General features: G+C 46.1%; 1 protein-coding gene across 1 annotated transcript in view; it reads left to right on the top strand.

Annotated features, from left to right (window-relative positions):
* The first annotated feature begins 282 nt into the window (after window positions 1-282).
* Window positions 283-27,953, top strand: part of LOC117047521 — a 38,572-nt gene continuing 10,901 nt past the window's right edge. The window contains exons 1-7 of the mRNA XM_033150757.1: window positions 283-728; window positions 11,920-12,105; window positions 12,731-12,793; window positions 14,625-14,744; window positions 21,563-21,642; window positions 25,138-25,453; window positions 27,330-27,403. Coding sequence (XP_033006648.1) covers window positions 653-728; window positions 11,920-12,105; window positions 12,731-12,793; window positions 14,625-14,744; window positions 21,563-21,642; window positions 25,138-25,453; window positions 27,330-27,403 — 915 coding nt within the window. The 5' untranslated portion in view covers window positions 283-652. The remainder of the gene's footprint in view (window positions 729-11,919; window positions 12,106-12,730; window positions 12,794-14,624; window positions 14,745-21,562; window positions 21,643-25,137; window positions 25,454-27,329; window positions 27,404-27,953) is intronic.

Below are 27,953 nucleotides of genomic sequence, written 5' to 3'. Positions count from 1 at the left end.
GCCTCTGCTGGCCAGAAGACAACCCTGTGCCAGATGCGCCACTCAGTGTAACGCAGCACTCTACGTTCCAAAGACGCGTGTGCGTAAAATCTGGCAGACAAGGCTAAGGAAATACAGCGAGGCGCCCGACCTGCCTCCTGTACGTATTGGGAGAGCTCTCGACCAGGTGACTTAGGGATGCTTTACATGTGTCTATGAGGAGGCGCGCTCCCATTGGCTGCCCGGCGCCTTTCCTTCCCGATACCAGGTTAGCAGCGGGAGGGCGAGAAAGCCGGGTAGGCTGGGGGACGAGGATGCGCTCTCCATTGGCTGCTACGCGCGCTCGTCCCGCCCGCTCGCCGATCATTCAATAAACTTTCTCCCGGCTGCAGCTGCCTTGGTCGGGCAAAACAGCTGCAGCGACGCGCAGGTTGCGGGCTGCAAGAGGGAGAGCGCCCAAGGAGCGCCTGGATGCGCGTGTGCCTATAAAGGGCTGGAGAGGAGCGCTGCTGCTGCTGCGGCAGGGAGAATGGTGAGGGTTAGGAGGAGGAAGATGGCACCGCCGCCGCCTCTAGCTGCCCTTTGAGCTCTTCGAGGGAGGAAGGAGACCTCGACCCCACGCCCCTTCGACGGGCCGCCTCTGTCCCCGGGGAGAACCCAACGCCAGGTGTCTATGGATGTGCAGCGGAAGAAGAAATGGACCAACCTCACAATTGGCCTCATATTCCTGTCGGGAGGGATTGAATACGGTGAGCTTACCTGGGCATGGGATGGGCATCGGCAAAGTGGGGGGGGGGGGGTTGAGTACCAGCGGAGTGATTGGACCCTGGATACAGAGTTGACAATTTTATATATAGCTTCCTCTCTCACACACTGTTTTTGTGGAATAGGAATAGGAATTTTATTGGCCAAGTACCAACATACTTGGAATTTTGCAATATAAACGTACCTTATACAACACTATTCCACTCAAAATACAATAACACAGCAAAGGAACCCCACCCATAACTGGCCTCCCCGTCTGCTGCATAACTACGAATTTAACAATTTAATGGTGCAAGGGAAGAAACTGTTCCTGTGCCTAGCCGTTTTTGTATATAAAGCCCTGTAGCGACGTCCAGATGGAAGTAAATCAGATGACCGGGATGCAAAGGATCTGCAACAATTCCCTCTGCTCTCTTCCTAACTCGGGTAGCATAGAGTGTCTCTGTTGAAGGCAAGCTGGCACCAATTAACCTTTCTGCAATTCTTACTGCTCGTTGGAGCCTTTTCTTGTCCATCTTAGAGGCTGTGCCGTACCAAGCAGTAATAGAATTGCAGAGAACAGTTTCAATGATACCTCTGTAAAATTGGATCAACACTTCCTGGGGCAATTTAAATTTCCTTAGTTGATGCAAGAAATACAACCTCTGGTGGGCCACCTTAATACTATTGATGTTGCCTGACCAATTTAAGTTTTGAGAAATTATAGAGCCCAGGAACTTAAAGGACTCTACTACTACAACCATGTTATCAAGGATAGAAAGTGGAGGCAGGACGGAAGAGTGCCTTCTAAAATCAATTACCATTTCCACTGTCTTTTGGGCATTTAGCACCAAATTATTTCTGGTGCACCACGAAACAAGATGGTCTACTTCCCGCCTATACACAGATTCATCATCCTCCCGGATAAGCCCAATAACTGTTGTATCGCCTGCAAATTTCAAGATCTTAACCGATAGATCATTTGAGGTGCAGTCATTTGTGTATAGAGAGAAAAGCAGTGGGGAAAGGACACACCCCTGGGGAGCACCTGTACTGATGGTATTGTTGCTCGATATAATTCCCCCCAACCTCACCTGCTGCCTCCTGTCCATTAAAAAACTGTATATCCATTGGCAATTAGGAGCAGGCACACTAAGATGAAGTAATTTAGAAAACAGTTTAGATGGAACAATGGTATTAAAAGCTGAGCTGAAGTCCACAAACAAAACTCGCACATAGGCCCACAGGGAATCCAGATGTTGCAGAATGTAGTGCCATGCCATGTTGACCGTATCATCTACTGACCTATTAGCTCGATAAGCAAATTGCAAAGTTTCCAGCAAAGGATCAGTAGCGTCTTTCAAATAGGCCAACACTAGCCTCTCAAAGACTTTCATTACCACAGATGTTAAAGTCTATCATCGTTCATCACACTGATGGAAGGTTTCTTAGGTACCGGAATGATAATAGAATGTTTGAAGCGTGAAGGGACTCTACACACCTCCAAAGAACGGTTAAATATCTGTGAGAGGATCGGAGCCAATTGTGCCGCCGCACACACTTTGAAGCAAAGAGGAGTCACCCCGTCTGTGCCTGGAGCATTTTTGGCCTTCTGTCTCTAAAAGGCTCCGTACATCTTTTTCCCAGATCACCAGCGGAGTGATTTCAGAACAGGTTGAGGTGGTTGTTGGTGCCTCTGGCGCCAACTGAATGGCACTAGTTGATAATGATTGACTTTCAAACCCGGTATAAAACTGATTCGGGTTGTTTGCCAATTTTTGACACTCTGGAACAGAAGATGTTCTCTTATATCCAGTAATATTCTGTAAATTCTTCCAAAGAGTAGCCGAGTCTCTGTTTGAGAATGGAGTCTGCAGTTTTCCACCATAGGTTTCTTTTGCCACTTCAATCTCCTTGGTCAGTGCATTCCTAGCTTGGTTGTGCAAGATTCTATCTCCTATCCTATGAGTTTCGTGGGTTACCCGAGAGGCGGATGTCAAAGTCCGGTCCGGTTCAGCATAGAAACAGTCTGTAGTAGCTGAAGCTGGGTGCAGGGCATGGAGTCAGGCGAAGTCAGGAACAGGTATGCAGGCAGGGAACCAGGGCGGGTCAGGAGCTCAGGCAGGAAAGCAAGACAGGTCTCAAGCAGGAACTAACAACCAACAACGTTGCTCCCGCAACCCGGGGTGGGGTCTGGCTACCTTTTATCTAGAACGGGGTAACGGACGGCCCCGATCCCCTGGAGACTCATTCCCTCGCCTCGCCTGGAGGCGAGCACTCCTCCTGCGAGTACTCAGGTCTCTCCTTCTATCAGCCCTGAGTCTCTGCAGCTTGGGAGATGCCTGTGGGTTACAGGACCCAGGAGCCGCCTCAGCCCCAGCCGCTGATGGCAACGAGGTATCCCCTGCATCTGGAACCAAGGCAGACTCAGGCCCTAGACTTGGCTCAGCTGAGTCTTGTTGCAGGGGAGGCTGAGCAGACTGAAGCTCCTCAGGACCAGGCCCCAGACTTGGTTCAGCCGATGTCCCAGCCAGAGGGTCTGGTGCAGGCTGCGGCTCCTCCGAGTCTGAGCCCGAGTCCCAGGCCATCACATCGGAGTTGCTTGAGCTTTCCTGTAAACCAGGGTTTGTTGTCATTGTGTATGCGCAAGGTCTTAGTAGGCACGCGTAAGTCTTCACAAAAGCTAATGTATGATGTCACAGTGTCTGTAAATTCATCCGGGTTATTTGAGGCCATTTCAAAAGTGCTCCAATCAGTGCAATCGAAGCAGGCCTGAAGCTTAAGCTTTGCCTCCTCCGTCCACCTTTTCACTGTTCTAACCGCAGGCTTCACAGCCTTTTAGTTTCCTCTTATAAGTTGGAATGAGAAAAATCGTACAGCCTGGTCTCAACATGCTGTTGTTATTTGTGTGTGTATTATTAGATTTGGTACCCCACAATTTTATTTGTAGCTTGATCCCCCCCCACAAACGCATGCACATATCTACACACACCAGGGGTGCCAACTTGAATAAAATATGGGGAGGCAGGTAAGCCCCGGCCCATGTAATCTGTCCCAGGATGCGGCGCGCACACACACTAGTTGAATATTTTTTAGGAGGGGAAGAGAAGCTCCCAGGAGTTGGCTCCTATGACACACACACATACTGTTTTAGTTGAAGTTGGTCTCATCATGCTGGTGTTTAGAGCCCTTAGAGATCTGGTACCCAGGTCTCCAGTCCAAAAAGATTCCCGGAGTGACTTGCAAAACAAAACAGTCCCTGCTCTGGTGCTTATAAGCAGGGGTGTAGCAAGGTGAATTGGTACCCGGAGGCCAAAAATATTTTGTCACCCCCCCCCCCCGAGGCATGGGAAGGTCAGGCGGTACCCGGTTCGGAAAATTTCTTCTCAACTCCCCCATTGACCCCCCCGCAAAAATGGTTTTACGTTATTTCATATTTTCTTAAAAAGGAATAATAAGTAATAATAATAAAAAAAACTTTTATTTATATCCCACCCTCCCCGACCAAAGTCGGGCTCAGGGTGGCTAACATCAGATACATAACATTGGTATAAAAATCAAACAATAATTAAATTACCTCCTAAAAAAATCTCAAAATCAAATTAAAGTCTAATTAGATGGCTTTCCACAGGGTTAGGGTTGGGAACAACAGTAAGTGCTCCCTGAACTGAAATGTCAGCCTTCACGACATAGGAAAACAGCCAAGTGAACAGCTGTTTTGGTGGAGGAGGGTCAAGATATTAACCGATATGCATGAAATTTCATATATAGCTATATAATCCCTAGTATAGTAAGATAAGACCTTCGGAGCAGGCATTAAAAAAAAATTCAATTTTTTCATATATATTTTTGCAAAAAAAATTGTTCCTTGATAATTTGTCACCCTCTCCATTATGGACCCTGGGGCAGCCTGCCCCCCGCCCCCTTGCTACGCCCCTGCTTATAAGCTACACACACACCCCACACAAAGGGGGAAAGGAGGCTGTTCTGCGCTATCTGGCCAAGAGGTCCAAGGGATAGAGCTCCCTTGCTGTTGAAGTAGCACACTCTGCCCCTAGGAAGCCCAGGTTTAAAGGGGAGGAGCTTGGTGATGGAGGAGTCCAGTTTGCTTGGGAGCTTCCCTGGCACGATCCTCTGATCCAATGCAGATTTCGTAGAGAGATTCTCATCTTTACTGCATGTTCCAGGAATGCACATTGGGTGTTTTGAGGTTTTTTCTGCCTGTGCCAGTTGTTCAGCGTGCCTGCCTTGAAGAGATCCTGGCCTGCTGATAATCAGTTGAATTGCGTGGTTTAAGTCTGAGAACGTGCAGTTCTTTACACCTGTGAACCTTTTCCCCACACCTGCTTTCCTTCCTGCTTCTGCCATTCCCATAGGTGGGAGGAAGTGACTGGAAGTATTTTGCCATGCTCATCACTTGGAATCATAGCATCTTAGAGTTGGAAGGGACTCAAAAGCCATCTAGTCCAACCCCCTGCAAGGCAGGGATCTCAACTACAGCATCCATGACAGATGGCCACCCAACCTCTGCTTATAAACCTCCGAGGAAGGAGAGCCTACCACCTCCCGAGTGAGACCCTTCCACTGTTGAACAGCTTTTACGGTCAGAAAGTTTTTCCTGGTGTTTAGCCGGAATAATCTTTCTTGTAACTTGAATCCATTGGATCAAGTCCTGCGCTCTAGAACAGCAGAAGGCAAGCTTGCACCCTTTTCCATGTGCGAGCCCTCCAGATATTTGAAGATGGCTATCACATTTCTTCTCCGTCTCCTCTTTTCCAAGCTGAACATACCCAACTCTCCCACTTCTCACCACTTTCTTTTCTTTTTTTTTAATAGTTAAAAATAGGTTTTATTGAGATATTCTTAAAAATATACTCCAAAGTATAGTCAAATAATCATACACACATTAATACATTGTTACAAATGAAATTAGGAAATTACAAAAAAAAAATCAGAAACACAGAAAAAAGTTACAGAAGTGCAAAAGAGAAATCACAAAAAATACAAAAGCAAAAGTAGGCTACCCTACTTCATCACACTGCTCACATCTATTTACCCAAAATAGAAATAAGATATAAATAGAAGTAAAAATTACAAATTAAAATACTTCCTAAAGTTCTACTTCATGTTCCTTACATATACTTATGTCAATGCTGTTTTATACATATATTTCCTTAAAAAAATATTCTTATTTATAACTATATTTACCTTATTCCTGTGCATGAGTCACTCCAGACAGATCACCAATTTTGTTTCAACTCCTTCTTTTTTCAAATATTCCTCTACATATTTCCATTCTCCTGTCACTTTTTGATTTGGGATATTTCTAATTGCTGCTGTCATTCTTGCCAAGTTCATAAACTCTACCAGCTTTACATGCCATTCCTGTGGTTTTGGAACATCCTCTCCTTTCCAGTGTTGTCCTATTAACATTCTAGCGGCTGCACATGAGTAAAGGAAAACATTTCTTCTATCCTCTGGTACTTCTCCCGGAAGCATGCTCAACAAGAGCGCTTCCGGTGTTTTCTTAAAAGTAATTTTTATCATCTTTTTCATTTTCTCATATGTTATATTCCAGTATTCTCTAATTTTTACGCAAGTCCACCAACAGTGGAAATATTTACCTACTTTTTCCTGGCTTCACACCACTTTCAACCTGTGCAGTTGGTTTACTCCGGCGGAGTCTAGAATGCTGTGCCTTGTGAATTCGTTTTCCAGTTGCAAATGGTTTTCTCCCAGGAGGAAACGATCACCTGCATCCTAACCTTTGACTTCTAGAAGCTTGCCAATTGTCCTTGGATAGGTTGGCTGTTTGGGTTGCTGTTCCTCTGCCCTGTGAATGAGATGAGGTTAGCAGGCCATACTCCAGAGTAAGGACATAATAGGCTTGGGCTGCAATATGGAAATGTTAATGGGGTAGTAAGATGCTGGAGTTAAGCACTGGGCCGGCGCGTCCATCTAGGCGAACTAGGCAATTGCCTAGGGCGCCAAAATGGAGGGGGCGCTGGCCAGGCTTGGGCAGGACGGGCTAGCAGCAGCTTCTCAGCTGTAGCGGAGAGGTGCTGCTTGCCCCCTACACCACCCCCCGGCTCCCGCTAAAGCAGGCTTTGGCGGGGGGGGGACGGGGGGGCGCCAGAAGGTGGTTCGCCTAGGGCGCAAGAAGCCCTAGCACCGGTCCTGGTTAAGCATGATTGGAGTCGGGAGGGGGGAAGCCAATAGGGACCCCGATGCCCCAGACTGCATTGACAAGGTCAGGGATGATGGGAGTTGTAGTCCAACAACACTGGCAAGTCCTCACATGGGCTCACTCTTGAATGTGAGATTCATCACACTATTCTCAAGGCACCAGAAGCAGCAGCTTTGCGGAAACGGAACAGGCCTGGGTCGTTGTCAGTGCCAGGAGAGAAGAAATTCTGAAAGCCGTCACGGAACAAAGCCAAGAGACAAATGTACAAAATCAGTAATAGTTGCAGGACACTTGGAGGGATAAAGCTTAGAAAAACATGGCTAAAGGAGGATGTGGTAAAGATCCCTAAAATTAGGCATAGTGTGGATAAAGTGAATAGAGGGGAGGTTTTTCTCCCACTCTTGTAATACTTGATCTTGGTGTTAAGGAAAGGGAACCCAAAATGATCAAGGAGATGCAGCAATTTCCCTATGAGGAAAAGTTGCAACCTTGGAGGATTTATCATTTAGAGAACAGGTGAGATGAGACATGACTGAGTTGTACAAAATTATGCCTGGAGAAAGTGGAGAGAAACATTTTCTTCCGTTGTTCTTATTATTATTTATTAAAAATGTATACCGCCCTTCATCTGTAGATTTCAGGGCAGTTTGCGACGTAAAAATACAAGATAAAAACACAAAAACATAATAAAACCGAGAACAACACCCACACACCAACGCCAACCGACCGACCAAACACCTCCACCCATAACACTTGTACTCATGAACATCCAGTCAAAGACTTAATGAGCTGGAAGAGTCTGTGACAGAGAAGTCCACAATCAGAGGCAGAAGCTTGAGCAGGGGAGGAGGGAGGCCGAGGCAAAGTCCGGCTGGTGAAGATTCCTGGGTATCTTCCCCCTCCTGCTGCGACAAGCTGCCCTCCCCCCTGTGACTCACAGAACTAGAAGAGGCATGAAAAGGGCGGAGAAGTTAGCTTCACACAGGCACAGTCTCCTATTGTTTGGAAAAATCCCTGGAGGGGAGGGGAGGTGGTGAATTTTAGTCTCAGCAACCGATCCATGGGTTATGTTAAGCTTTTTTATAGGAAGACCCCAAAATTGTTGAGCTTTTTTTGGGGGAAACCTAACCCCAAAGTAGTGATTTTAAGCTTTTTGAACTGCTTTTTCCATCACGTTGCCATACACCCAGGTTTTCCTTAATTTTTTGCCAATTCGGCAAAATCTCCCCCCCCCCACATTTTTACCCCCAAAAACCAGCACAGCAGGAATTTTGCTGATGTCTGGCAAGCAAGGGAGGAGCTGCTGTGCTCATGAGGCCTGACACTCCTCAGCCCAGTCTGTGCAGATCAGTTTCTTGCTAATAAATAACTCCAGCTTGCACAGTGTCACTTCTGATATTAATGGCTCCTAGTCACCATGGTGTATTCGGGAGCAGAGGCAGCCTGCCACATGGAAAGCCATTGGTTGGGGAGCAATAATGGCAGAGGACTGTTGCTTTCAAGCCCTGCTTGCCACTGTGAGCAGCAGGATGGGTGGACCAGTTGGACCTGTGGGCCTGATCCAGCAGAGCTCTAGTTTTGCATAAGAATATGGGAAGCTGCTTTGTATGATGTCAGACCTTTGGCCCATCTAGTTCAATCTTGTCTGCACTGACTGGTAGTGGAACTCCCAAGGTTCCAGGAATTAAATGTTCCCCAGCCCTATTTGGAAATGCCAGTAGGGATCGAACCCGCAGCCTGCATTGCGTTCTTCTTGCAGCAAATTTTGCTTGGATGTTCTTTGATTAAGTGTGGGATGCAGATGTAACAATACAACCAATAGGTTGCTTCACAGGGTTTTGAGAATTAAAAAAACCCGAGAAGCACACGTTGTGTGAGGTTTGGAGCTTTCAGGGTTAAATAAGCTCAACAGTACGCCCCTCCCACAGGGAAGATGTGTCACAACACCCGGGGTATCTGCTGTATGCGATGTCTATGTGATTGATGTGACGCACTGTTTTTTGTCAGTTCTACTTTCGGTTTGAACCAGAGCGGACATGTCATCCATAAGCCCGGGAGAAGCTCCGTGATTTATATGCTTGTAAATAAAGCGTACAGTGGTACCCCGCAAGACGAATGCCTCGCACAACGAAAAACTCGCAAAGCGAAAGGGTATTGCGAGTTTTTAGTTGACTCACGAGACAAATTCGTCTATGGCTGTTTTTTGCAAGACGAATTCGTCTGGCGAGGTACCACTGTAAGCCGGCACCGGAGCCGCGCGGCGCTGCATTTTAAAGCTGCAGCGAGCGAACAGCAGCGCTGCTGTTCGCTCGCTGCAGCCTTAAAACGCGGCGCCGCGTGGCTCCGGTGCCGGTCGGGAGGGCCCCCGGACTTCCCCCCCCCATAGGAACGCATTAATTAAATTTTAATGCGTTCCTATGGGAAACGGTGCCTCGCAAGACGAAATTTCCGCAAGACAAAAAGTCTTGCGGAACGAATTAATTTCGTCTTACGAGACACCACTGTACTTGCTTTAATCAAGCTAGACTCTGTGGAATTTATTGCTGGCAGGCTCTGAGGCACAAGGCACACATACCGTTGCGCAAGAAGAAGTTTTAAGTTTGAACAACTCTGCAAAAGCACTGAAGAAGCAGGGAAACGCACCAGAAGCGTAGCTGGACACCATTTCCAAGTGCTAAACTGTTTTTGAGGCTTTTCCAGTTAAAAAACAAAAGCCCCAACACGTTGTAACAAAGGCTGCACCCACAGCATTAAGTAACAGGGATTAGTACCAGCAACCTATCTGTTTTTGTTTTAAAAACACGTTTCTAGTCTTGGAAGGTGGGCAGCGCTTCGTCAGAGTTTGGAAACAAAAGAGGAGAATGAGCATTGGGGTTGGGGCACTGTGATGACTCATGAAGTTAGCCATTCTATGCAAATTATTGTTGTTGTTCAGTCATTCAGTCGTGTCCGACTCTTCGTGACCCCATGGACCACAGCACGCCAGACACGCCTATCCTTCACTGCCTCCCGCAGTTTGGCCAAACTCAGAACACTGTCCAACCATCTCATCCTCTGTTGTCCCCTTCTCCTTGTGCCCTCCATCTTCCCCAACATCAGGGTCTTTTCTAGGGAGTCTTCTCATGAGGTGGCCAAAGTACTGGAGCCTGACCTTCAGGATCTGTCCTTCTAGTGAGCACTCAGGGCTGATTTCTTTGAGAATGGATAGGTTTGATCTTCTTGCAGTCCATGGGACTCTCAAGAGTCTCCTCCAGCACCATAATTCAAAAGCATCAATTCTTCGGCGATCAGCCTTCTTGATGGTCCAGCTCTCACTTCCGTACATTACTACTGGGAAAACCATAGCTTTAACTATACGGACCTTTGTCGGCAAGGTGATGTCTTTGCTTTTTAAGATGCTGTCTAGGTTTGTCATTGCTTTTCTCCCAAGAAGCAGGCAAAAATTCATGTTGCTGTTAAGTGCAGGATCTGCATAGCCTTGCAGTAAGTTGTCCCAAGACCTTGGGATACAGTGGGATAGAAATCCGAACCAGACCCTGAGATCATCGTCTGAGGCCCTTCTTTGTGTGCCTCCTCCACAAGAGGTCTGGGGGGGCGGCAACATGAGAACGGGGCCTTTTCTGCAGTGGCTCCTGATTTGTGGAATACTCTCCCCAGGGAGACTCGCCTGGTGACTTCATTATACACCTTTAGGCGCCTGGCAAAAACATTCCTCTTTAACCAGGCCTTTGGCTAACTGACATCCAATGTCCTTTTAAAATGTGTTGGGGGAAGACCTGTCAGGAATAAGCATGGACCAATGGTACCAAGTAGTATGGGAAACAGCCCTGCTAGAAAAACTAACCAGTAACCTGAAACTGACACGGGGCCAAACAGAAGAAGGCACCTTCACCCCAGTATGGTTCCCCTTCATCACACACGCAGCCCAACAAGACAATGACAAAAATCTACCGACAGCATACAAATCAGTATGGCTAACCTGACCAAAAACACTCACCCACCCCACTCACACAGGAAACCAAAGACCACCACAGCCAACCACAAATGAACAACCACACCCCATACCAATCCTGACCTCTCTCACCTCCAAAGAAGCACAAGTGAACAACAGAGAACCCGCACAAACAACGCTGACAGCAAACCCTACATTGTTGTTGTTGTTCAGTCGTTCAGTCGTGTCCGACTCTTCGTGACCCCATGGACCAGAGCACGCCAGGCACGCCTATCCTTCACTGCCTCCCGCAGTTTGGCCAAACTCATGTCAGTAGCTTCAAGAACACTGTCCAACCATCTCATCCTCTGCCGTCCCCTTCTCCTTGTGCCCATCTTTCCCAACATCAGGGTCTTTTCCAGGGAGTCTTCTCTTCTCATGAGGTGGCCAAAGTACTGGAGCCTCAACTTCAGGATCTGTCCTTCTAGTGAGCACTCAGGGTTGATTTCTTTGAGAATGGATATGTTTGATCTTCTTGCAGTCCATGGGACTCTCAAGAGTCTCCTCCAGCACCATAATTCAAAAGCATCAATTCTTCGGCGATCAGCATTCTTTATGGTCCAGCTCTCACTTCCATACATTATTACTGGGAAAACCATAGCTTTAACTATACGGACCTTTATTAAGTAAAATGGAAACTTCGTCACCCCACCCCACCCACCTCTTTCCCCCTTTTCTTCCTAATGTATTTTCTTCCTAATGTCTTCCTAATGTCTCAACAAACAAAATTGACTTGTAAAAATGTTACATGGAAAAAATACGAGAGAGACACTGCACTACCTTTGTAAATCAAGAAAATCTTTAATAAAAAAGACTTTAAAAAATGTGTTGGGGGTGATTGGGTTGTTTTTGTATTTATTTTTATTGTGTATTTTGTGTTTTTATGTTGTAATTGCCCTGAGACCTGTGGGTATATAAATTTAAATAGCAATAATAATAATAATAATAATAATAATAATAATAATAATAATAATAATACTTTCTATTTACTGGAGTAACTTTGTCCACCTCTCCACAGCTGTGATCCTGCCAACCCTTTGGGCTTACCTGCAAACTCTCAATGCTGAGCCATACTACCTGGGCCTGGGCATCTCTGCCTTTAGCTTTGCCGGGCTGATCACAGGCCCGCTGTTTGGATATTGGTCTGACCGTACCTATAAAACCAAGGCCATCATCCTCTTCGCCAACTTGTTTCAGATAGCAGGTAAGTGGGGGGCTGCATTGAGTGGTGGCGGCAGAGGCAGTGGTTGTGTTTGGGGTCAAAGCATGCAGATGAGACTCTAGTCCCCCACGGAAGGTGGCAGCAAGACTTTGCTGGAAACCACAAGAGAGGAGAGGGCTCTTGTGCTTGGTTCTTGCTTGTGGGTTTCCAATAGGCATCTGGTTGGCCACTGTGAAAACAGGATGCTGGACTAAATGGGCCATTGGCCTGATCCAGCAGTCTCGTCTTATGTTAAGGGACTTAAAATGTCAGATCTCTTCCAGGCGACTTGCTAAGTGATGGCAAGATGGAAAATGAGCACTTTCCAGCTCATTTTCCCCATCACTTTCCTTACAGCAAAAAGTATCCTTTGGGGCAAGTGGGTTTGTTGCACAAGAGCACAACGTCCACCCTAGCCACGCAAGCTGAATCGACCAGCATGTGATTGGATCCCACCTGCAAAAAGAGGGAGATCCCAGAAAAAAGGCCGCGTAAACTCTAATTGTGCCCTGCTTTCTAGTGGATTGCTATATTGGGGAGAAAGTTGCTTTCTCTAGAGCAAGTTGATTCATTTAGCCTGGTTTCCTCTGCAACTCACGCTTGTCTTTCCTGCGTCTTCTGCTTCCAGGGAACTTCATGTACTTTGTCGGTGGTTCCAAATGGATGCTTCTGAGTGGTCGGCTGGTGGCAGGTAAGTGCTGGAGTGGAGGGTGTGTTTGCGCATGTGATATTTTTTTGAAAAATAGTTGCACTTGGGTGGTGGGTCTTAGAGAAAAGCATTGTGTTTCCTCTTTTCTAAAAAGAAATTGGGGTGTGAATGTATTTTTGTTGTTGTCTAATGGGGAGGGAAAGAGTATTCCTTTATTTTTATTTCCTCCCCCCCCATTTAAAATGGATACCGCTGGAGGGGAATTTTGCATTCCTTGTTTTGCTTTGCTTTTTGCCCCTCCCACTTCCACCTAGAGCCCCACCCACTGTTGGAATGCACCCTCCCAAAGGTTTCCTGCACTTCAACCTGGCCTGCGGGCCAAAAGTACCGTATTTTTCGCTCCATAGGGCGCACCGGACCATAGGGCGTACCTCGTTTTTAGAGGAGGAAACAAGAAAAAAAATATTCTAGTTTTCCTCCTCTAAAAGCCCTGTTTTTTTGAGGATCAGCTAAAAGTTTTGCAGCTTTTTTGCAAAGGGAAAAGCCCTGTTTTTTTGAGGATCAGCTATACGTTTTGCAGCTTTTTTGCAAAGGGAAAAGCCCTGGGTTTTTTGTTTTGTTTTTTGGAGGATCAGCTAAAAGTTTTGCAGCTTTTTTGCAAAGCCCTGTTTTTCTGAGGATCAGCTAAAAGTTTTGTAGCTTTTTTTGCAAAGGGAAAAGCCCTGGTTTTTTTTTTTAGGATCAGCTAAAAGTTTTGCAGCTTTTTTTGCAAAGGGAGAAAAGCAAAGCTCCTTTTGCAAAGGGGAAAAAGCAAAGAGGAAAAGCCCCATTTTTATGGGGTTTAACTCACATTTCTGCAGCTTCTGAAGGAAAGGGAGCCATTTCTAAAGTTTCCAGACAGATAATCTAATCAGCCAGTCACATGTTGCTGGGGAAACAAACAACCTCCCTCTGCAGCACATTCAACAATGGAGGGTGGGGCTGAAAGGGAGCTGGGACTCTTATCTCTCTCTTGATCTCTTGCTGATCAGCTGCTGAGCGGGGCCCTTTCAACACCCCTTTTTCCCTTTGTAAAATAAAAAGCACTATCTGCTTTTGGCCCCTGGCCAATTCGGCTCCAGGGAGCACCCTTCGCTCCATAAGATGCACAGATATTTCCCCTTAATTTTCAGGAGGAAAAAAGTACGTCTTATGGAGTGAAAAATACGGTAGCTCCCCACCCCGTGCTTTAGCCACGGATTTTTCATACATACACACATCATTTTATCTGTATGCATACTTACATACTTAGCACTATACTCAGGACGAATGGGTTAGTTGTCGAACAAATTGGCTTCTGAACGCCGCAAACCCGAAAGTGAGTGTTCCGGTTTGCGAACGTTTTTGGAAGCCGAACGTCCAACACGGCTTCTGCGACTTCCGATTGAGTGCAGGAAGCTCCTGCAGCCAATCAGAAGCCGCGTCTTGGTTTTTGAACCGTTCCAAGAGTCGAACGGACTCCTGAAATGGATTAAGTTTGACAACCAAGGTACCACTGCGGAACAAAAGCAGTCATAAACGATAAATGAAACGCATCCAAAAGTACACAACCAATCTGATAACGATTTACCCACAAGTCTCAATAAGATATAAAAGTAAAGATACAAAAATTAACAGCCACAACTGGCCTCCACACCCAAACAGTACCCCAGCCTAAGAGTCTGTTCAGCAGCCTTAGTTTTTTTGTAGTTGGAGTCAGTCCGAGGCATGCCTTCCCAGGCCAGGTGGAAAAAGCTCTGCAAGGCAGGGAGCAGGTATTCCATGACTTACAGCCAGGATAGCCTCTGTTCCCCCTCCCTTCCTTTGACTCTTTGTGCTTGGCCCTCCCCTGCAGGTGTGGGCACGGGAGCCGGAGCATCCATCTTTGGCTACATCACCCGAACCACCACGTCCCAGGAGCGTGCCACGGTGTTTGCGGCTGTCATGGCATGCCGGCAGGTCGGGCTACTCATCGGTAAGGCTGATTTCCTCTGCCCCACCCCTCTAAAAACCCTTTCTATATATTTCTGTCTGCTATGAAAAGGGCTGGGTTAACCATTAAGCAAAATAAGCACATGCTTAGGGCACCAAGTGAAGGGGGGGGGCACCACAGAAATTTTTCCATTGCCGGGTTTTTAACATTGATGGCTACAAATTGCTCAGCTGAGCGTTCATTTTCTCAGTGGAAGTCTATTAAAAATCCCAGCAGAAGAAATATGCAGCGAGGCAGGCTGGGTGCCTTATCTCTACTAAGTATAGAAGCAGATGTGTCATGTAAGATTAGTTTTGAAGATCTGATCAATTAGAAAAAGGAGGAGAATTTCCCCCCAAATATAAATAAGGTGGAAGTATACAAAGCATACAAGGACATGGGTGGCGCTGTGGGTTAAAACACAGAGCCTAGGGCTTGCCGATCCGAAGGTTGGTGGTTCAAATCCCCGCAACGGGGTGAGCTCCCGTTGCTCGGTCCCTGCTCCTGCCCACCTAGTAGTTCGAAAGCATGTCAAAGTGCAAGTAGATAAATAGGTACTGCTCCAGCGGGAAGGTAAACGCCGTTTCCGTGCGCTGCTCTGGTTCGCCAGAAGTGGCTTAGTCATGCTGGCCACATGACCCAGAAGCTATATGCCAGCTCCCTAGGCCAGTAATGCGAGATGAGCACCGCAACCCCAGAGTCGTCCACGACTGGACCTAATGGTCAGGGGTCCCTTTACCTTTACCTATACAAAGCCAAATATCATTTCCCATCTTGCTGTGGGTTTCGTTTCATTTCGACAAATCAAATTTTGTTCTGTGGTTTATTATTATTTAAATTTTGAATCGGATGTGTTCGGGAGAACCAAAACCTTCTAAGTGCTCAGGTCCTCTAAAGGTTTTCATCCTGCCCTGGCTATGCATTCCCCCCCCCCCGGCTTTCTGTTACTACCATACCTCCCTGTATGTTTGTGGGGACTCAGGTGGAAAGCAAAGGTAGAGATCAGTCCATTTGTGGACCAATATTCCAATCAAGACCATTTGTTTAGTCTGCAATTGCCATGGAGATGTCGGAACACGCGGAGGATGTGACTATCAAGGGTTAATGTCTACAGTGGCAGCATGTCTCTGAGTCCTGGTTGCAGGAATTCACATGTGCGGAGAATTCTCTTGCTCTCAGGTCCTAGAATCATAGAGTTGGAAGAGACCACCAGGGCCATCCAGTCCAACCCCCTGCCAAGCAGGAAACACAATCAAAGCATTCCTGACAGATGGCTGTCAAGCCTCCGCTTAAAGACCTCCAAAGAAGGAGACTCCACCACACTCCTTGGCAGCAAATTCCACTGTCCAACAGCTCTCACTGTCAGGAAGTTCTTCCTAATGTTTAGGTGGAATCTTCTTTCTTGTAGTTTGAATCCATTGCCCCGTGTCCGCTTCTCCGGAGCAGCAGAAAACAACTTTTCTCCCTCCTCTACATGACATCCTTTTATATATTTGAACATGGCTATCATATCACCCCTTAACCTCCTCTTCTCCAGGCTAAACATACCCAGCTCCCTAAGCCGTTCCTCATAAGGCATCGTTTCCAGGCCTTGGACCATTTTGGTTGCCCTCCTCTGGACACGTTCCAGCTTTGTGGAACAAAGTCCTTTTTGTGCACTTCTCATTGGCATGTGGCTGGCCACGGTGAGAGCAGGATGCTGGGACAGATAGTTATTTAACCTGATCCAACACGTCTCTTCTGATGCTTTGAGGAACAAGAACATACTGTACAGGTTAACAGCTTGGTCTGACATAACATGCTTCCTTTGTTTCATATGGAGCAAGTGGGAGACATAATCCGCAGCCCTTCCCTGCTTAATCAGCAACAATTTATTAATTATTGCAAAACAGCGTGGAAGCTTTCAGAGGAATGAAGTCGGTGCAGTGCAACTGTTGCAGTTTGAAATGCACACACAGAGAGGGAGAAAGGTGTAGGTTTTTTTTTTTAAGGTGCAATACAAATGGAGGATTATTTGGGCTTGTTTGATATGATGATGTAGCAAGTGAGACTGCATGGAAATCAGTATTTTTTTCATTTCACTTTTAATTGGTATAATGCCTTTCTGTATTGCTCTACACAAGGCGGCTCACAAGCCGGAGAAACAACAGAGTTTGCACACCTTATAGCAGTGTGATCCAGTACAGAAATGTCATCGTGAAAACGTAACATTAAAATAAACAAGTTACAGCTAATAAAGTAATACTCAATCATCTGTTAGAACATAATAGTGTTGTTGTTGTTCAGTCGTTCAGTCGTGTCCGACTCTTCGTGACCCCATGGACCAGAGCACGCCAGGCACGCCTATCCTTCACTGCCTCCTGCAGTTTGGCCAAACTCATGTTAGTAGCTTCGAGAACACTGTCCAACCATCTCATCCTCTGTCGTCCCCTTCTCCTTGTGCCCTCCATCTTTCCCAACATCAGGGTCTTTTCTAGGGAGTCTTCTCTTCTCATGAGGTGGCCAAAGTACTGGAGCCTCAACTTCAGGATATGTCCTTCTAGTGAGCACTCAGGGCCGATTTCCTTGAGAATGGATATGTTTGATCTTCTTGCAGTCCATGGGACTCTCAAGAGTCTCCTCCAGCACCATAATTCAAAAGCATCAATTTTTCGGCGATCAGCCTCAGCAAATAATAATTAAACAGAAATGCACTCTTAACAATTACAATCAATAATTTCTAAACTATAATCTATAAAAGTAACGGCGCACAAAATAACAATAAAATTTTAAAAGCAAAGACACACAATGTATGAGTTGTTTTTTTAAAAAATAATAATCCCTGAACTCTCCTCCTCTCTTCCCAGCTGCTTCTGCTGTTCCTGAGTCATGGTTTGGGAAAGGCTTCTAGAGGGTTGGGCAAGGCAGGTGAAGAAAGCCATTGTCTGGTGGCTTAAGTTGGAGTTCTTATTGCAAAATACACTGAAATAAATGTTACTAAGAACTCTGGCCGCAAGTTTCAACAGCAAAGATACGTTTACTCGTGAGTAAATTCAAATATAGTATCAATCCTGTTAAGAGTTACAGTCTTAAATAAAGATAATGGTTTCACATTGAAAAGTCTCTTGAAAGTTGACTTCCGGCGGCGGACGCCATTGCGGGTGGTCGTGGGTTGCTTCGGCTGCGAAGCACCCAGTCCATCCCGGGGGTTAGGAGCCCCGCTACCGCAAAGCGGGGCTCCGGTTGGGGTGCGGGAAGAGCGTCCCGCTCCCTGGGCTCCCCGGCTGTGCCCGTTGTGGCTCCGAACCCTTCCCCCGCTCCCCCTGTAAAGGGGGAGTGGGGGTGAAGGGGCGACGGAGCCGGGCTATAGGGGACATGCCCCAACCGGGATGTAAATGCGGCGACAAAGCCTGTGATGAGCGTCTAAGTTCTACCTGTCGTTAGTGAGTGAAAAGAACCCAGAGGCGGTGAGTAATTGATTGACTCTTTGTATCTCTGGAACGATCTGGGGGAAAGAAGAAAGGCAGCCCGCCTCCCTCCCTTCGGCAGATGAAAGGAATTAACTCTTTAAGTGACTGCTGCTACACTAATCGACAGAAAGTATTTGGAAATTGAGAACTGAGACTGTTGAGATTTCCCTTCGGGGGTTAACTGGCGAAAAAATATCTCCATTTGAAGTTTTGGTCTTTATACTCCGGCATCGGAGAAATGGCGGCGACTTGGACTTTCGTGGGAAAAAACTGAAACAAAGGAAGGAAGAGACAGGAACTGAAACTTGATACCCACCCTCCCCCCCAAGATGCTGGACTTTGCGCTCGCGCTGATATCGAACTCTGATTTGGAGGATGAGGAAATGCTCACTGTCTTTCAACTGGAACTGCTTAATCGAAAACTACAAGTCTTGAGTGGAATTGTAAATGGAAAGAACCTATTTTCCACAGAAGAGGCTTTTCAAAAGTTCTACACAATGGAAACAAACTTTTGCAAAGAGCTGGGAGAGGTGTTTGAAGGATGGTCTGAGATGGCTGGGCAACTCCGAATGGAAGGGGGGCCGGTTTCTGGGGTGGCAGCCCTGGAACGGGAAAATTTACAATATCCAGACTCCGAGGTGGCAGCTCGGGGGCAAGGGACATGGAATTAAGATTTCTACAAGAAGAAGAAGTATGGCACAAAGAAACGGAGAAACCCAGAATGGAGGGGATGAATATCCAGAAGCTCAATGCAAGGTTTGTTGTGAATGCAGCCTGGATCTGTGGACATCCAGAAGAAGATAATTGGAGACCCGGTTCTGGTGAAAGACAGAAAAAGACAATGGACAGAAGGGGAGTGGGTTGAAGTAATAAATGTATAATCTGAATGGTCTGCCATGGTATCCGAAATCGGAGTGTGAAGTCTGTTAATTACAAGTTTATTTTAAATAAGTAAGGAGATATTGAATTTTAAGTTAAAGCAGCATGATAAAGGATAGAAGAAATAAGTTTAGCTATAAGAATATTTGGTTAAGATTTAGGTTATAATGCAAAGATTAAGACAATTGTGTTTTTTCTTTTTAAGTAAAGTTAAATTTTTTATAGAGAAAAGTTGTTAAGGAAATAAGTATATTGATTTAAAACCGAAGGTGTATAGGCGGGGGAAGTCAAGCGTCAAGATTCAGAACTAGAATTTTTTTTTTGTAAGGTATATAGATAAGAAGAAGAATCCTGACATTATGTGTATTTGTATTTGTTTTGGTATTTGTAGGTGTGGGGTTGGGTTTGTGTTATATTATGAAAATGTCAATAAATTCTGTTAAAAAAAAAAAAAGTCTCTTGAAAGTTTTTTAGAGGTTGATGTAAGGGCTTCTACGATGCGAGTCAGGTGTATGATGAGACAACTGGAGACCAGGACAGGGCCCTGTTGGCGTAGACGCCTTCCTCAGCTCGTTTTTTTGAAAAAAAGTGTAAAAAATATATACCGTATTTTTCGCTCCATAAGACACACTTTTTCCTCCTGAAAAGTAAGGGGAAATACCTGTGCGTCTTATGGAGCGAATGGTGGTCCCTGGAGCTGAATTGCCCAGGGGCCAAAAGCAGAGTGTGCTTTTTATTTTACAAAGAGAAAAGGGAGTGTTGAAAGGACCCCGCTCAGCAGCTGATCAGCAAGAGATCGGGAGAGAGATAAGAGTCCGGGCTGCCTTTCAGCCCCGCCCTCCTTTGTTGAATGTGCTGCAGAGGGAGGTTGTTTGTTTCCCCAGCGACATGTGACTGGCTGATTAGATTATCTGTCTGCAAACAGTAGAAATGGCTCCCTTTCCTTAAGATTTTTTCAGAAATGTAAGTTAAACCCCATAAAAATGGGGCTTTTCCTCTTTGCTTTTCCCCCTTTGCAAAAGGAGCTTTGCTTTTCCCTCTTTGCAAAAAAGCTGCAAAACCTTTAGCTGATCCTAAAAAACAAAAAAAACAAAAAAACCACCCAGGGCTTTTCCCTTTGCAAAAAAGCTGCAAAACCTTTAGCTGATCCTTAAAAAAGGCCTTTTGCCTTTGCAAAAACAGCTGCAAAACTTTTAGCTGATCCTCAAAAAACAACAAAAAAACCAGGGCTTTTAGAGGAGGAAAACCAGAAAAATATTGTTTTTTCCCCTTGTTTCCTCCTCTAAAAATGAGGTGCGCCCTATGGTCCGGTGCGTCCTATGGAGCGAAAAATACGGTAATTTCTATTTCTTTGATTCTTGAGAAAGTTTTCCTGTGTTTTCTATGCGTTTTCCCTATGTGTTTTCTATGCGGGAAAGACTGTAACTCTTAACAGGATTGATACTATATTTGAATTTAGTCACGAGTAAACGTATCTTTGTTGTTGAAACTTGCGGCCAGAGTTCTTAGTAACATTTATTTCATTGTCTGGTGGCTAGCACAGAGTCTCTTTCTCCCAGTATATTCCTCAGCTTTGCAAATAAGCAGATAAGTTTCCAACCTTCTAAAAGGTAGTTGTGTTTCTGATGTGGCTTCAGAGGAGAGGAGGATCCCCTCTTCCACAGCCAGAAGTGCAAAAGAACGTACGAAGACCCTGCTTGGTCAGGCCAGTGGTCCATCCGAGCCAGCATCCTGGTCTCACAGTAGCCGGCGGCCAAATGTCCATCGGCAACCTGCACCTCTGCTTGAAAGGATTGCTGCTACTGAGAATTGTGTGTGAGTGGGTGGGGCAGGCCATGCCGCAAACAAGCTGAACGTGGAGATGGGTCCAAGTAGAAGCCCCGGGGGGAGAGATGGCGGCTGCTGAGAGTGCAGAGTCCTTCACCTGTCCCTTTGCCCCACTGAATGGGCACAATTTCCTGGAGTGGCAAGTAAAATGCCAAGCTTCGGAAGCAAAACCTGCTGCAAAAGCGTCTAGAGAAGAACAGTCTGGCACGAACTCAGAACGACTCCTGCTTCTTTCAGCAAAGCAGCATTCTTTATTATAGCAGATCATAAATCACATATACCGGGGGAGAGAGAGCAGGCATCCTTGCTCTCTGACCGGCCGTGAAAACAGCAACGGACACAACAGAACAACACTGGGAATTACACCAGTTACATTGCACAGAAAACACAACTGTCATTTCCCCTTGTGGGCTGGACGCAAGTGTGTAGCTGAGTGTAACCCTTTCGGCTCACTTCTCACAAGCCTGCGCGGCTCAGCTGGTTAAAGTGTGGTTCTGATAACGCCTAAATTGCAGGTTCGATTCCTGGATGAGACAGCGGCATATTCCTGCCTTGCAGGGTTTTGCACTACTAAATGATCATCAGGGTCCCTTCCATCTCTACAGTTATAAGATTCTAATCTTTTGTACGTTGCTGCCACGCTGACTTGTGACATTTCCCCCCCAGGGCCAGCTTGCAACCTGTTCCTGCGCCTCTGTAACTTCCAGATGGGGCCCTTCGTGGTCAACAAGTTCACATCACCTGGGGTGAGTAGAAGGAGCACTTTAAAACAAAAGAATTCCCCCCCCCAGAATTTTATTTTTTATTTTGTTTTCACTATGGCAGAGCAACACGGCTACCTACCTGTAACTAGAAGCACTTTGTTAGCAACTAAATAGGTACCGCTCCGGCGTGAAGGTAAATGGTGTTTCCTTGTGCTGCTCTGGTTAGCCAGAAGCGGCTTAGTCTTGCTGGCCACATGACCCAGAAGCTGTACCCCGGCTCCCTCGGCCAATAAAGCGAGATGAGCGCCGCAACCCCAGAGTCGTCCACGACTGGACCTAATGGTCAGGGGTCCCTTTACCTTTACCTTTTTACTGTATGTATAATCCAGCCTGGTGCATTTGATCCCATGGATGAGACAAGCTCCTCTCCACAATGGTGCAAGGCCCGGCCTATGAATGAGGCAGGATGAGGCTCCCGCCTTGAGCGGCAGAAGCCCGAGGGGTGGTGCCCACCTTGCCTTCGCTGCCTGCCCATTCCAGCAGCGCTGGCTTCCAGTGGGATCTCGCGAAACGCCTGATATCTTGCAAAGGAAACCTCACCGAAAGTTGGCGCTGCTGCCAGCGCTTTGCGGGCAACCGCTGTGCAATGCAGGTAAAGAGAGGTGCCCTGGTAATGGGGGGGGGCACATTTCTCCTCAAGCAACAAAACAGGATGCGCCGCCCTGCACACGGGGGTTGGGCGGATGGGGCAGGATGGGGCAGCACCAGTTCTGATTGCAGGTAGGGTAGAGAAGACATCCCTGCATTTGGAAAATCAGGCGAATCAGCTAAAGGACCTGGTTGGAACCGTTGTCCCTGGCACACTAGACGTCTCCTGTGTGGGGGATCATTTAAATGCATCAAAGTAGTCCCAAAGTGGTGCAGTTCCTACCACCTTAAGGTAAAGGTAAAGGGACCCCTGACCATCAGGTCCAGTCGTGTCCGACTCTGGGGTTGCGGCGCTCATCTCGCTCTATAGGCTGAGGGAGCCAGCTTTTGTCCGCAGACAGCTTCTGGGTCATGTGGCCAGCATGAGAAAGCCGCTTCTGGCAAACCAGAGCAGTGCACGGAAACTCCGTTTACCTTCCCGCCGGAGTGGTACCTATTTATCTACTTGCACATTGACATGCTTTCGAACTGCTAGGTGGGCAGGAGCTGGGACCGAGCGACGGGAGCTCACCCCATGGCAGGGATTCGAACCGCCGACCTTCTGATCGGCAAGCCCTAGGCTCTGTGGTTTAACCCACGGCGCCACCTGGGTCCTACCACCTTTTCCCCGCCCAATTCTGGTGCAAATGCACCCGGTCTAACTTTGGAAGGAGTTACTTGTCTTTGGAAGAGGCTGAAGCAAGTCAGGATGGTTATGGTCTGACTCTGTGGTTGGAGGAATGCTTCTGAATGCTGGTAGCTGGAAACCACAGGGTTGCTTCTGTGTTCGGGTCTTGCCTGAGGACTTTCCATATGGCCCGGCCACTGTGAGAACAGGATGCTAGCAGACTCTCCCTATATTCTTTTATGGTAAGATATGGGGGTAGATATGGGGGGGGGGAGCTGGAGGGGAAGAATCAGCCCCCCCCCGCCCCCACTATTCAACCTTTTAATTATTATTTTATTAAATGTGTAAGGAGGCTGATGGAGCATTGCGAAAATTCATCAAAAGAGAAAAAGAAAAGCATATGAACCCGGTCAGGTATCGAGTAAAGAGATGAAAGATAAAGGGGGGAAAAATATCAGAAAGAGTTTGTACCAAAGAGGCAAAGTGGCAGTATTCCAACATAAGACAGAAACGGGATCAAAGACTCATATAATCAAAAACAGCCCCAGATGAAATCACATTTGGATGGAATGTGCCGACTGTGTCATTAAATAAGGTGCAAAAATAATCCCCAGACAGCTGCTAAGTCCAACAGGTCCGCTTCCCCTCTGAGAATCCACACGTAAGGGAGTGCATTTATCCTAATGCGGCTATAAGTAAGGCTTTTAAGACCCCAGTTTGTAATAGGCTTTGTGGAAGTGCCCTTCTAGTCTTGAGCTGTTAGCAAACGAGTTACCAGTATCTTTTCTCCTTAATATTGTTCCAGCTGGAAGTTTGCAAAATTGTACGTGGCATAGAGGAAGAGGATACTGAGACGTTTTTCTCCCTCTCTCCTAACACTAGAACTGGGGTAGCCGTGTTGGTCTGACGCAGTCCAATTAAAAAAAAATAATAATTGTAAAAAATAATAATTAAAAATTATTATTAAAAAACTGGAAAGAGAAGTGGCTGAATTGCAACTAATCACCAAACTTAAAACCATGGAGAAACCTGGTCTGAACAAAGACATTGGATTCTTATCTCATTATACATGACAAAGCTATCTTTAGCCATCTCACCCCTTGCCTTTCCCTGCAAGACTAATTGCAGCTGTTAAGAGTCAACAGGTTTTCCACACCTATCAGCTGATTACCCATTCCCACCACCCTTCTGAGTAATACCTCTCCCCACCCTCTCACGATATATAGGGGTCTGGTGACTTCTGTTTCAGTGTATCTGAAGAAGTGTGCATGCACACGAAAGCTCATACCAAGAACAAACTTAGCTGGTCTATAAGGTGCTACTGGAAAGAATTTTTTATTTTATTTTGTTTTAATTAAAAATCAATTATTTTAAAATTTACTAGAACTGGGGGACATTCAAAGAAGCTGAATGTGGGAAGATTCAGGGCGGATAAATGAAATTAGTTCTTCATGCAGCGCATAGCTGAAACTATAGCACTCGGTCCTGCAGGAGGCAGGAGGCAGTGATGACCACCAACTTGGATGGCTTTAAGAGAGGATTAGAGAAGTTCATGGAGGAGGAGAGGGCTATTGATGGCTCCTAGTCACGGTCGCAATGCTCTGCTTCCACAGTTGGAGGCAGCCATGCTTCTGAAGTGTCCCAGTTGCTGGAAACCGCAGGAGAGGAGAGTGTTCTTGTGCTCAAATCCTGCTCACTGGTTTCCCACAAGCATCAGGTCAGCCGCTGTGAGAACAGGATGCTGGACTAGATGGGCCATTGGCCTGATCCAGCTGGCTGGCTTTAAGTCCCTGTGTCATATATATATATTCTTTAATGAAAAAAAGGGTAGATCCAGATATTGGGGGGGGGGGGGTTGCTATAAATAAGTCAGAAACTAGGTTGTAATAACAAAAGTGAAAAAAATCTCTACGGAAAATCACGTTTTAAAATTTTCTGCTCCCTGGCGCCATCTGGTGTTGGATGTTTATAGCGCATTCAAATCACTGTTTCTTTACTAAAGTGGCCGAGTCCATAAAAAGTACGGAATTACAAGTACACAAAAGAAGAAGAAACAAACAGAAAAAAAGATATTGTGTACATTACAAAAAAGGGGGGGAACTTGTAGCAAACCACCCTGTGTTCCTCCGATGAAGGGTAGCACATGAATTTAACAAATAAATAAATGAACGCTCTGGGTGATGCACTCATGCTCAGGCTTTTCTCTCCTCCACCCCTTTCAGCTCTTCATGTGCGTGGTGTGGCTTTTGCTGCAGATCGTTGTTGCGACGCTGTACTATGACCTGCTGCCGCCGCCATTGGTGGACCCCTCGAAGGCCCCGGCGGCGGCTGTGCGGGACGCTGTGGAAGAGGAGGAGCAGAAGCCTCTTGTGCAACACGAGGAGGCAGCGGAGAGCAGCAGCAGCTACGGCAGCACCTCCGCGGAGCGCCGGGAAGCTGTGTCGGGAGACGAGGGTCGGTATGTGCCCAATGGGCACTTGGCTGATGAAGAAGCCTCTTTGGAGAAGACTCCCGCCTACAATTTCAGCTCCATGACAGGTGAGCTCTCTTCCGTGGTGGGTATGGGGCCATCGAAGGCAGGGGGCCACGTTCCCTTCCAGGCAGCCTCGCGGGGGCCACATGGCAGTGGTGGGCGGGGCCAGAGGCAAAATTGGGAGGAGCAATAATAATAATAATAATAAATAAATTATTCATACCCCGCCGTCTGGCTGGGTTTCTCCAGCCACTCTGGGCGGCTTCCAACAGAATGTTAAAATACAATAATCTATTAAACATTAAAAGCTTCCCTAAACAGGGCTGCCTTCAGATGTCTTCTAAAAGTCTGGTAGTTGTTTTTCTCTTTGACTTCTGGTGGGAGGGAGTTCCACAGGGCCATTGCCATTACAATGGGTAGGAGTTTTACTGGGTGGGGCTTTTTTTTTTTTTACTGCAGTAGTTTCTATTCTCCTCCCTCTGCCCTCCCTGCAGGTGGTAGTAGCAGTAGTAGTAATAATAATAATAATTTACAGAATTTTTTCCTTGCCCATCTGACTGGGTTGCCCCAGCCACTCAGGGCGACTTCCAGCATATATGAAAATGTAATAAGACATTAAAAATTGCAAAGCAAGACCCATGGCTTGGGGGAGGGCCCCGGGGGCCAGGTCTGTGGCCACATCTGATCTCTGGACCCGAAGTTCTCCATCTCTGATGCCAAGCTTGCCCTACAAGAAGGCGCAAGGAGAAGGCTAGAGCTGAGCCTACCTTTTCTGGTCTGCAAGTTCAGACAGTTGGCATGTTGGAGGATGCTGACTCAACTCTTTGCCCCATCACCACCTCATAAAACAAGGCCAACCAATTTCCAAATGTTCTGGTGGGGACACACCGGTGAAACTCGAAAAATTAGAAGTCCATTTATGTAAGCAATTGTTATCACTAGCTACTGGAGTTTAATGTATGAGATAGACTCATGACATGCAAAGCGAGATATGCCAACCTTTTATTTGTTATAATTGTGATGTTTATGGCATACAGCTGATGAAAACCCCAAAGTTGAAACTGTTAATTTGGGGTTCCCATCAGCTGTATGCCATAATCATCACAATTATAACAAATAAAAGGTTGGCATATCTCGCTTTGCATGTCATGAGTCTATCTCACATATTAGTTTCACCTTTTCAGTTGAATTACTGAAAGAAATGAACCTTTCCACCATATTCTAATTTTTCGAGTTTCACCTGTAGCAGCTCTCGTGGCAGAAGAGGGCCTTGAGAACAGAGCATCTTCCAAGGAAAGGACAAAATCGGAGGCAGGCAGGGGCAAAGTTAAGGTTAAAGTTAAATTTTTAGGGAAGTTTTAAACCTGTGATATTTTAAATGTATTTTAATATCTGTTGGAGGCCGCCCAGAGTGGCTGGGGGGACCCAGCCAGATGGGCGGGGTACAAATAAATTATTATTATTATTATTATTATTATTATTATTATTATTATTATTATTAAAAATAATAATTTTACAAGTCCTTGTTTCTCAATTTGATCCTTTTACCTCACTTTGTATGTTTCATGGCATTTTGTGCATTGTGACTTGCCATTGTTTTTTTTTAATTGATTAGTTTATCACTGCTGTATTAAGTGTAAACTGATATTTGCTGATACTTAACTTTACTGTTAACTGTTATATTCTAATGGATGATAGAATATTGTTTCATTTGATATTGGTTGTTTATTTTAAAGTTAAGTTTTTATTGTGACTTTTTTGTTGTTGTATCGGATCAGATCGCTGTGAGGTGTGAAATCTTGGTTGTTTTTTCGGCTTGTGAACCGCCTTGTGGTATATTAATATAAAAAGGCGATATACAGATTAAAAGTGAAATGAAACAATGGCCCGGCCAGCATGTGTTTTGGCTCTTTTGTGCCTCAACGAGATTTGTCATTGCAGAGTACCTGAGGGAAGAGGTGGTGGTTCTGCTGACAGCCCAGTTCATTACGCTCTTCAACCAAACCGCCCTAGAGGTAGGTGACGTTTTTGATGTGTTGCATGCTCAGGCAAATCCCTGACCACACCCATGCTCAATGTATAGAATACATTATCCCTCTCGCTTCTTGGCTGGTTCTCACACCACTTATCACTTTGAGGAAGTGCCAATTATTTCTCATTACGCCTTTGTTGTTAGCATTTGTTTCGTTCCCTGCCCTGCACTTCAAGTCCCTCCCGCCTGCATTTGTAACCACTGAGCCTAGGGCTTGCTGATCAGAAGGTAGGCGGTTCGAATCACACTTCAAAATGACCTTAACAGATTGGAGAACTGGGCCAAAGCAAACAAGATGAATTTTAACAGGGAGAAATGTAAAGTACTACACTTGGGCAAAAAAAAAATATGAAAGGCACAAATACAGGATGGGGGACACCTGGCTTGAGAGCAGTACATGTGAAAAGGATCCAGGAGTCTTGGTAGACCATAAACTTGACATGAGTCAACAGTGTGATGCAGCAGCTAAAAAAGCCATTGCAATTCTGGGCTGCATCAATAGGAGTAAAGCGTCTAGATCAAGGGAAGTAATA

This window comes from Lacerta agilis, chromosome 5, assembly GCF_009819535.1.
Source record: "Lacerta agilis isolate rLacAgi1 chromosome 5, rLacAgi1.pri, whole genome shotgun sequence".
Classification (NCBI taxonomy): Eukaryota; Metazoa; Chordata; class Lepidosauria; order Squamata; family Lacertidae; genus Lacerta; species Lacerta agilis.
The sequence above is the reverse complement of the archived record's forward strand: the minus strand, read 5'-3'. Positions and strand labels throughout refer to the sequence as shown.